Source organism: Cryptomeria japonica, chromosome 7 (genome assembly GCF_030272615.1).
Source record: "Cryptomeria japonica chromosome 7, Sugi_1.0, whole genome shotgun sequence".
Lineage (NCBI taxonomy): Eukaryota > Viridiplantae > Streptophyta > Pinopsida > Cupressales > Cupressaceae > Cryptomeria > Cryptomeria japonica.
The window spans coordinates 86,216,336-86,227,531 of NC_081411.1; the positions used below are offsets into that span (position 1 = coordinate 86,216,336).

The 11,196-nt window shown below is 30.5% G+C and overlaps 2 protein-coding genes across 2 annotated transcripts; both read right to left on the reverse strand.

The window, feature by feature from the left end:
• Positions 1–3,523: 3,523 nt before the first annotated feature.
• On the reverse strand, positions 3,524–6,298 carry LOC131041491 (bifunctional levopimaradiene synthase, chloroplastic-like). The gene is made up of 8 exons (XM_057974608.2): positions 6,189–6,298; positions 5,774–5,970; positions 5,522–5,637; positions 5,118–5,216; positions 4,804–5,019; positions 4,373–4,511; positions 4,043–4,291; positions 3,524–3,899 (listed from the first exon to the last, which is right to left on the reverse strand). The coding sequence occupies exons 1-8, from the start codon at positions 6,232–6,234 to the stop codon at positions 3,606–3,608; spliced, it is 1,356 nt and encodes a 451-aa protein (XP_057830591.2). The 5' UTR covers positions 6,235–6,298; the 3' UTR covers positions 3,524–3,605.
• Positions 6,299–6,369: 71 nt separating this feature from the next.
• LOC131041492 (bifunctional cis-abienol synthase, chloroplastic-like) lies at positions 6,370–7,492 on the reverse strand. Its single transcript, XM_059208251.1, has 4 exons — positions 7,439–7,492; positions 7,228–7,304; positions 6,532–6,838; positions 6,370–6,374 (listed from the first exon to the last, which is right to left on the reverse strand). The coding sequence occupies exons 2-4, from the start codon at positions 7,294–7,296 to the stop codon at positions 6,370–6,372; spliced, it is 381 nt and encodes a 126-aa protein (XP_059064234.1). The 5' UTR covers positions 7,297–7,304; positions 7,439–7,492.
• Between the last annotated feature and the right edge of the window lie 3,704 nt (positions 7,493–11,196).

The following is an 11,196-nucleotide window of genomic DNA, read 5'->3' on the forward strand; positions in this document are numbered from 1 at the left end:
GTAGCGCTTGAAGCATAGTTTTACATAGAATGTAAAACTGCCATAGAAGTTGTAAGTTTTAACTTCTCCTTCTTCCTCCATCTCTGCTCAAGCCAACATGGCTCTGATACTAATTGTAAAGATTAGAAAGAGCAAAGAAAACAATAACAAAAATAGAAAAACAATAAGAAGAGACAACACATGATTTATCATGGTTTGGCAAATATGCCTACATCCACACTCAAAGCAGGGAATAACTTCTATTAATCAACTCAAATACATGGGCTGCACACAACCATTATATAATCATATTCAGATATGAAATGAAGAGTTGCCAGAACGCGAAGGGTCATGTGACCGTTGGACTTCACATTCCCAACATCCTCTGTATTAAAAACAATTACTAATCTATCTGAAGATAGGAGATAGAAATAAAGAGAATAATACCTATTGTAGTGAATCCATCTTTGAACCTTATAAAGAGAAATACTCTCACCGCAAATCTATACTAGAAATATAGTTGAATGGACATCACAAGCCTTGTAATGAAGAGGAGTATCATCCACTTTAATAGAGGGAATTAGACACCATTTTTTTCCAAAACAACTCATTTTGACTATTTAGGATCAACTTTTTCTATCTTCTTAGGATTTAACATTTTCTGTTTATTTAGGGTTTTTCCACACCCAACCATTTTAGATAAGATTTTGAACACCATATTTAGCTTCATTCTACTTCTTTTGTGAGTTTTGTGACTAACAATTTGGTTTCTATCTATGCATGTGATATTTTTTTCTTTGGGAAGAGTTGCTACAAACACCTATTTTTAATGAATAGATTTGTATGTATCGTGAAAGCCCTATTAACATGTGGTTGTGGGGATTTGTCAACCCATTTTCGTTTTTCAAAAACCCATTGAGGGATATGTTGTGATGTTGTACGAGAAGTATATTTGAGTTACTCATCTAAAAAGTCTATAATATTTGCCCATCTCACCCTTGAACTACCCAAAACCATATTGATCCTCAACCTTTTATTTAGTTTTTTTATTCCCAACATTTGTAAAATAAATATGTATTTATAGAATAGAAAAGTCATATAGCTGTGTACAAAAAAAGTCAATTTTAGTAGGATATAATATTAAGGTCATAAAAAAATAATAAAATAATATTAAAGTCATGTGGCATTCATGTTTAATTGGAGCTATAAGTGTAAAAACATGTTTTTATATTTATTTTTAAATTCAATAGTATATAATTCTAAATTATTTTAAAATTAGGCATTATTTAAATATATTAAAAAGTGTAATTTACAGTAATTCTAAATATCAATGATATTATTAAATATTTTAATTTTTTTATATAGTTAAGAATGATGGTAAATTTATTATAATTAGTTGTAGACATCTAATTGATGGTAATTAACTAAATTAAATACTATCTTAATTGTTTCTTCTTCCTATTCTTTTAAGTCATTAAATTAACTCCGTTATATTAATAAAAATTTATTTAATTGATTATACACCTTATTCCATTATCTTTTATCCTTCTAGAGTGTATTTATTAATTAATACTAAATTAATAAATGAAATCCTCTTTAATACTCTTCTAAACTGTAAAAGACAAATTTCTCATCCATTTTCATGTGTCACTTTAGTTTCACATGTGCATCCCACCAATCAAGCTTGACTAGAGAAAAAATTTAGATAGCCTTGCACATGCCACATTTATCCTTAGTCTATCTTTATCATTTAACCTCCAATACCTACAAGTCCATTTCCATCCATTTATCTATCTTCGTCTTCATGTGAAAAAATATTTTCTTGCCATGACACTTGTCACATGACTAAATTTTTGATACAATACATATCTTCTTTTGATCTTAGCCATCTATTTTAACCTCTTAACCACAACCCTTGATTTTGCCTCTTAATACTTCTACTTATATAAGCATTTCCTAAATATTTTTTAATCAACTTTTCCTAGTGTGTTTGTGCTATCATTTTTCTTCCCAAATTATCCATAGGTTGAAATTATTGTAGAGCAATCCACATTCAAATCTAGAGCATATTAATAGAATAGGATTCTCAGTTCACAATAATGGTCCCCACTTTCACCCACAAAGGAAAAATGCAATGGTGGGAAAAAAAATTGGAGGGTGTTTGCTCGAACTAGGCATGTGAACTACCCTTTGGGGTTTCCTCAAACCCCCCACTTTGCTCATACCCCCTCTTTCTATTGAACCCCCTTTAATGGTTATTTTTGTCGATTTCTAATTATATTCGGGGAGTTAATTCATAACCCCCTTCATTTGAAACCCCTTCATTCGAAGGTATTTAGGGGCTTTTGTTTGAATCCCCTTTTTTACACTTCTCTAAAACTTTCTACAATTTTCTACAGATTTTTGGCTTTCAAACCTCTAGTTGAATGCTCAAATAGAATGATATTGACGACCCAAAATGTAGTATGGTATTCCTTAAAGAAATATTTCAAATGACTATAATTTTATTACATTGTGAGTTTATTATGATCTTATTTTTGAAATTTTATGAAATATTGGTTTATTAATGAACACGAACTTCTCTATTCAACGCATTGGGATAAATAGTAAACTAATTCAAAAAAATTGTGAAACATATCGATGTCCTACATATCGATGTCTTCTTTCTAACAAAAAAAATTGAATTTCAATATATATAGAACAAGTTATGTGTTCAAACATAGACCTATGTCTAAACTATAATTAATCAGACTCCAAAAGTGAATAAAATGAAAAATAATCAAAATACCACTATCAAACCAACTCCATTCCCTCGATATTGATGTTACAAACTGAAATTTGAAAGAATTAAATTTCTATCATTTATTTAAAAATAAAGCTATGCATTTTGGAAGGCACGCCACTCTGTAAAAATGATTTTTTTTGTAAAAAACTACTTTTAGAGGGAGATGGAAAAATAAAATCAATTTTCTTGAAAAAATTTGAAAAAAATATATTTAGAACTTGCAAACAAGATGTTACAAATCACTAAATTACATCATCTTCAAATTCTTAATGGTTTAAAAGTTAGGTGTCGAAAAGTGATGATTATTTTAAAAATATTCATGTTAGTGTCAAAGTTGGCAAAAAAGTAGGAACCATTATTGTGAGTTTGCCAATTTAGCTCAATCATGGAGATCAAAAACATTTTGAAGTATATTGGTTTGATGTTTATTGCATTTTTTTTAATCATTTTCTTTAATAACATTTTTCTTGTCTTCTTTAGTAATATAGAGAATAATATACACATGATTTAATGTTGATTAAATAATATTCATATAGTTTATTAAATTTAAATGATAATTACAATGCAATATATATGATAGAAAAAATAAGAAATATCACACAAATAAAAATTTAATATATTTTTATTGAAATATATTACATTATGTAGCTTTAGTCAAGTATAAAAAACTTTTATAATCATAGATAAATATGATAGTCCACTTCTTATGATTGATATCTAAATATCTATTCTAGAACATCAAAGACTTCTATTAGGAGTACTTATTTAACACCTCAAATTATTTATAACATATTTACACATGTTGATGTTGGATGTGTAGTTTTCTCCAACATAGTTAATTTCATTTGATCCTTTGGAAAAGACATTTATCCACCATATACTTCTTATCTTGGATAGAGCTATTAAAGGCATCTGTTTGCATGTAAAGAAGCTGAGACAGTCTTGCTGAATTGAGAAGTAAATTTTGAAAGCAACTTGGCAGTTGAGTACAATTGAACAATTCCTTATTCAATTCAGTAAGTCCATCTTCCATGATACCATAAACATTTTCTAAAGCTGTGTCTTCAGACGTATTAGGATTGTCCTTCATATAGCATTCTATTGTAGAAGCCAACTCCCCACATTCTCTTTCAGCCTTATATTAGCATTCATTGAAATAGAATTTGTCAATACTAGATTTAGACATGCTTTATCCATGGTAATAACATTTTTAAATACTTCATTGAATATAAAGATAATAATATTTACCTATATGGCGTAGTATATTATTGCACTTACCTTGAATGTTTTGGTATCATTGACTAGCCTTGTGGTTAGGCACACAAGATCGAGAGCTTTTGATCTCTCATCAATTTGGAACAAGATATTATTGGTAATAACTTCCCCCATTAAGTGGATAGAAGTGATAATAGTTATACCAAACCCTCCAGAAACTTTGGACACATTTATGTACTCATCCCATCCAGGCACGTACTTATGTTTAGACCACTCTGCTTCTTTGGTGAAGGCTTCAAGTTGAACCTTCCACTGATCATATGATTGTCACTTTAGAAATTTGCTGTTTGATTAAATTTATATTATTACTTTCAATTTTTATAGCATACATACCATTCTCTTGAAGTATTCAAGCACATCGCATCCTTGCACTTTATATGCTCTCTCTGCTAACTCACTAACTGTATTGTATAATCCAAAGAAACATATTTTTATATGCTCTGGCATGTGATCTAATATATTTAAATCCCACCTACAAGAAAAAGAAAGCATATTAATGATAACTCATTCAGAAGTCGACTATAATTCTTTTTGTAAGTACAATAAAGTTAATTTGATTAGACAATCTAAATTTTAAATTTTAAATTTTGTCATTTGAACTCCTAAATTACTCAACTTAAATATTATATAAATTAGTGACATTTAATTTTAAGAACAAATAATTAGACAATACAGAAAATGTGATAATTAAAACTAGCTGATTATTTTGCTCCATAATTTATATATCCTATATGAATATCACAAAACCAGTTTTCCAAATTTACCTGTTAAATGCTTCGTTGAATAACATAATCTCATCAGAAGAGCTATATTTATCATATAGGTCATCCAAAACAACAAGAAGACAACCAACTTTTGTAAACGCAATTCTATAGTCACCATATTCAGGTTCAAACATGCCAGCTGCAACAACGAAATATATCTCTATATGCCTCTCCCTTGTGAATTTCAACTTCCTAAAGCCAGAATCTATCCACCAGCTGTACAAAAATTGATCTTATTAACATAAAATTACAATTTAAATTATTTAACTATTTATATTAAATCAATGCTTTTATCAAAATTAACAAAACATTACTTATGGACTTGTTGTAGCTCTTTTTGGTGAATGGATTGCACTGCGTTGAAGTCCAATTTAGCGAGCTCAAGATACTTGCAGTTGTTCATATAAGGCAACCTGTTTATGAAAATAAATTGTTTCCCATAAGAACACCAATAACAAAACAATATGCAAATCAGTAGAATATATATTACAAAGGTAATGCTCTGTAGGTGTAAATTGGACATGAACAGTTTTCTAATCATTCTAAAATGTATGAAAAATTCAGGTCCACTCGGCTAGAATTGTCACCTCTTTCTTGTGCTCGTATAAACTCAAATGTCAGTGGAAAATTCATATATGTTATGATTAATCGCCTTCTATTTATTTGGATAGAGGACTTCACATAATTAGCAGATAAAAGTTGAGGAATAGACTCTTACTTATAAAGGGTATTCGGTAACCAAGAATTATCTGCAAGCCAGACGCCTTCTATATAAGACCTTGCCTTTAGTCTAGGTAAACTTCGATGGAATCCATATTTCAATTCGTAGTCCACCTACAAAATAAACTTGATTTACTTGAAAGTTTATTGAAATAAACATTATACACTCAAGAAGGGCTTATCAATCAAGACATGTTTTTACCAGACTCTGCCCACTAAACTGTTGACCAGTTTTTACCATAAAACTTACAGCATTAGAATGCTTTGTATCACGAAGATTTCGAAGGTAAGCTTCTGTGAAGGTTTTTGCTTCTTTCATTATCATTTCTCCAGGAAAAGCTATAAGGGAGCATTTGTAGAGACTTAACATGCCTTCAACTTCTCTATGTGTTTTGTCAGCAAAACTGAAGAACTCGCCTTTCTCATTTTCAAAAATTGTCAGAATTTCTGCAAAAAATATGATCAACCACTGAATGTTAATTTGTATATAATCAAACAGAAGTTAAGCCCGTTCAAGTTCAGCAGTTCTGTATGTAAACTTGAAAAGTTGGAAATACAAGTTTTAAACAATATAGACGTTAAATCCAAAACTGTTTCAACGAAGGTTGTAAGAAATGTTTGATACATCAAATTGACCTGTAATAAACAAAAAGGTACCACTTTACCTGATGATACATCATAGCCATGCAGTCTGAGGATTCTAAAGCCCATAGCTGTATCATTGACATTTGCAATGGTATCATATCTTCCCCTTCCGATGCCCCCAATATTCCAAAATCTAAACAAGAAAAGAAAAAACTTGTAAAACTAGTGAAACTGATTATTTTTCATGCAATCCTAAGAAAATTAACCTGCATGTGTAAGATTTTTCTCCTAAAATGTCGTTTCAATCAAAGGAGGTAAAAGATTAACAGACTACCTATATACTGTCTAAGAAATTGGTGATTAGACAGACATAATCTAATATTCTTATAAAAATAGATTTGGGAAACCTATGATATATCTCACCCTTCTGCACTTTAGTTCCCTCCACCTTCCATATTCTAAGTGCAATGACACATGAAAGAGTAACAAGAAGCCTATCATGTGGTAAATAACATGAATCTCCTCCCCAAGATCCATCTGTTAATTGATTCAAGACAATCCACTTCAGTGTTTGTGGAAATTGAGGTTGGTAAGGGTTGTCAATGGATGGTATTCTGGCTATCCATGCAGTGTCATATGCAGATGGGCTTATTTTCCCATTCTCCATAGCCTGAAACATGATTTTGATCTCTTCTATCAATGCCTCCATTTGTTTGTGGTCTTCAAGGGGCTGAAATAATAAACACAATTCATAAGAACATATAATTTCATAAAAAATATTTACCAAGCATTGTCTATGAAACATGGGTTCATGAATTTCACTGAAAGTTATGCAGCTGAACATAAATAAAATAAAATACTCTGATACACCACAAAAACGCTTTCTACTTTTCTGAATCATTCAATTAAACAACATTACACACTCTGAAAAACACTTCCTACTTTTCCCAATCACTCAATAAATTAGCATACTTTTAAAAACACTTCTTCCCCTTTCCCACAATCACATAATGTTCTGCTTTTCTGATTTTCAAGCAAATTAACGAATCGAAAACAGTTAAATTGACTTCGCATATATTCAGAGTATTTTAAGATAATGAATAAAAATGATCACTGTACCTGATCGTCTGTAAATGAATGAATTGCTTCATCAGTCCACATACTGGGAGGGTACACGGTGGCAGACATTCTTCTATCTGAACAAAGAGAAGTGAATACACTAATTTAAAACAAAAGTCATTAAGAAAATTCATATAAAAAGCATACCCCTATAGAATATTAGAACAAATCAATAAACAAAAAACAGAGATGTGAATAAAAAAAGAGTTACGCTGAGTTTTGCAATGGCGATTGGGTGGAAACTTTGGCTACCGTTTATGTGTTTGGCTGTTCAGCATAAGATAGGCAATCCTTTTATAAAGCCTGAAAACACATAAAGTGTGGTCAAAAATTTCCACGCGCAAGTAGAGCTGTTAATAAATTTGCTGATAACGATGCGTTTAATTTTGTGATTTGATACGAAGAAAAAATTAAATATGTATTAGTATAATTGTTTTCGACTAAGAATGTTTCGTAATCTAGTAATCAGTTGATTTTTATGTTTGAGTCCTCCATTAATTATTTCCTAATATTTAGCAGCAGTTCCTCCTTAAAATTAGATTGTCATTAAAATTTTGAGTTTATAATGCAAGTCTTGTACTTTTTAAGTTGACCAGCTCTTGATTTAGTGGGCGGAGGCCGAAAAGAGCGGGCCTACACAGAGTTCTCCGTTTGACAGAGAATAGGTATATACATTTTATATATCTCTTTAAAGGACACGTGTAAATAGGAAGCGACAGAGTTCTTTCCTTCGATAGAGAAAGGGCATATACATTTCATATACGTCTGTGGAAGACACGTGTATATAGGAATATACTTTTAATATATGTCATAGGAGAACACGTTTATATTTGTCTTAACCTTCCGTCAATCAATAATTGTTGTGTTCACGTGTACGGCCTCCACCGAAGAAGGTGACAAGATTTGGTGATGTCCCACCAGGTCTGAAATTTGATGGTTTAAATGATAGTGTTTCAATTTTAGATTCTATATTACAAACTTTAAAAATTATAGATGATATAGATTGACATGTTACATTTTAAATTATAAGATTAATATATCATTTTAAAAATATTTATTATAAAAATATAAATTAAGTTAGAATATTTTTAAATGATTATAATTATTTCTGATTTTTTTAAAATATTGAATATGAAATTTTGGAATAGTTTCTAATATGAATTTAAAAAATCATTCGAGAGTTCATCATCATTTCCATGTGCTCCAACACCTCTAGCATTTCTCCAAGCCATCTTTACGCCAGTCCTTTGCAGTGGTAGGTTGGATCCTCACTCCGCCATCCTACAACAAAATTGAGTATGACTCGACAATCTTGAAAATGAAAACTCACTTTGATACCACTTGGTGCAGTCACGGAGGAACGGTCCTCACTGAGTAGTTCGAACCATGCAAGAAGAGTTGCACAACAGAAACAAACTATATTATATCATGAAAATTAGTTACAAATTGTCAGCAACATGTGGGCTCACAGATTCGGCTCACAGGCCTGAGTAGAAAACATGCGTGTTATGCAACATTCGAGCTCAAGCAAGAATGTGAGCCAACTCCGGACCTCCTAACCTTATGATTATTATTATATGTTCTAATGATTGATTCCTACATGCATTGTTACATTGATTTATATGATCAAGAATGATCCGCATTAGCCCAAGATGAAACAAATATCGATGAACAAGATGAAATATGTAAAACAATAAGGTCAGCCTCCGCCAAGGAGACCCTTTCAGAAAATCCATAGTATGAAGTGTGGACCCTAGGGAAATTCAGCCACACACCAAGGAACATTGGAAATAATGAATTGAACCTCTGCAAACTACGAAAATGATCTGCAAGATCCACCAAATTGGAATTAGGTCCAAGTGGTTCCAGTGTTCCAAGCTAGAAAACTTCCTCAGATTCTAGAAGCGATAACTTGTCGAAAGAAGATCCAAATGTCCTATGGACATAGGATAGGGAAGATGAACATGTCCATAATAAAAATACATCTTTGCAAGATCCAGTGAGCAAATGCCAAGAAACACAAAAAAAGATGTTGAAACTGCAAAACAAGAACAAACTGAAAATAAAATGGTTTTTGGTTGATGCAAGATTGCCATGAACTATGGATGGTCTCGCGTCATAAATCTCTTTATATTCACTGAGCTACACTTAAGGGGGTTATTGTAGAATATTCTTCCCATATCATACCTTCTAGATAAGTTTCATTTTTTTATGTTGTCTTGGTAGAGTAATGATTTCTTAAGTATGAAATATTACAATAATGTCACATTCATAAGGTCTATATGATGGTGTTGGTTGGGTGATAGGATTCTAGAAACCACATGACTTTTATAAGCTAACAAAATAATGTATTTTTGCAAGATATTGACACATCTATAGGTTAAAATAATATTCCATTAATCTCCATGATAAATTAGAATAAGATGATTTAATTTATAGTGCAAAGAGGGGTGAGCACTACTTACTAGAATAATAACTATTGTCTAAGGTTAGGCATCTCACTTAGAGAAAGTATGAGTGGTTGAGGAAATCAACCTATTCAAGCTTACCTTAGAAACATGAAAATATTCAAACACTAAAATTTATCTTTCTTTGCTATCGCGAGATATTAGTTGCATAGTCATGATGTATATAATCCTTGGGAGATCATCCCAAGTCCTTCTTCCATCATTTCTACATGTTTTTTATATTTTCTCCCATTTGGAGAGTGTTTTTTTCCTAATTAATTTTCTCCTTTATTCTATTTTTGAGAGATACTTTGTACATGGGCACCTAAAATATATTATTGTTTGGACTCATTTATGCATTTAGTTTTTCCTCCTATTTTACATGTAATAAGGTTGTTAGTGCAAATAAGGTTTGTTACCTAAATAATTGCCATCTATATCCTATTCACACTTAGTCTTCACTCAAAATCTGACAATACAAAAATATTGTAGATGGTACCAAAAATTGATTCTTAAATGCTAGACATTTTTTACGTGATATGAAGATTATCTTAAAATCTAAAAATTGACTATTCTTTATTTTGGTTTGGATGTATTCTTATGAAACTTAACTAAGGTGAGGTATTGATCATGTAATCATATAATTGGACTAGCAAAAAATAAAAACTATAATTGAGAGATTCATGTTCTCCCTAGGTAGACTCCTAGTTGGACCAATTCAATAGTATTTAAACAAGTATCAAGAACAACAAGCAAGAATGATAGATGGATGCTCTAGTATAATGCTTTTAAAATATTGTATAATAATCTTCTAAATTCTCAAAATCAATACTCTCTACAAATTTCTAGGTTATCCTTTTTATTTTTTTAAATAAAAAATGAATAAATGACTTTAAATAGAATAAAAGTACACATAAATCAACAAAAAAAATGTGCTATTGTAACTTTAGGGTCCCTTGAAAACCTACTTGACCCTTTAATAAAAAATAAAATAATATGTTGTTGTAGCTCACAATGGTTAACAAAAAGTTTAACCATTTTAACATAAATTTTAAATTATAGGAGCTTAATTTATAGATCTGTAATGAGAGAATAACATGTCTTGCATCTTTACAAATAAACCTAATATGGCCAAGTGAATGGGATTATATTGATCAATGTTAGATATATAGAGATATGATAAAATGAGCTTAAGATATAGTAGTATCATGATCTAAACTCATGTAAGAAAATGCCACTTTTAAATGATCTTTTGATTTAAAGAAAGCCTAATCAAATTGATTAAGTGATTTTCAACATTAGATTTTTTTGGTCAAATTTTATATGCATGTAAACTACCAATTGGATACATATGATAAAAAATGACATGTGTGTTGTGATTTCAATCGTTATAGTTTACAGTGAGATTGGATATATGTAGAATAATATGTAGATGATTATGAATGGAAAATAAGTAGTCAGAATATAGTCAAAAAAATATATATCTATATAAATTACTCAAATCATTCTTAAATTCTTATTC

Bases quoted from the DNA above. Each gene is read 5' to 3' on its own strand.
- LOC131041491 (XM_057974608.2), bottom strand. From the start codon at position 6,234: ATGGGCTTTAGAATCCTCAGACTGCATGGCTATGATGTATCATCAG. The intron at 5,971-6,188 runs GTAAAGTGGTAC...TATTTTTTGCAG, and splicing joins TGGCTATGATGTATCATCAG to AAATTCTGACAATTTTTGAA. The intron at 4,512-4,803 runs GTAAATTTGGAA...TTTTTCTTGTAG, and splicing joins TTCAACGAAGCATTTAACAG to GTGGGATTTAAATATATTAG.
- LOC131041492 (XM_059208251.1), bottom strand. From the start codon at position 7,296: ATGTCTGCCACCGTGTACCCTCCCAGTATGTGGACTGATGAAGCAATT. The intron at 6,839-7,227 runs GTACAGTGATCA...TTATTATTTCAG, and splicing joins ATTCATTTACAGACGATCAG to CCCCTTGAAGACCACAAACA.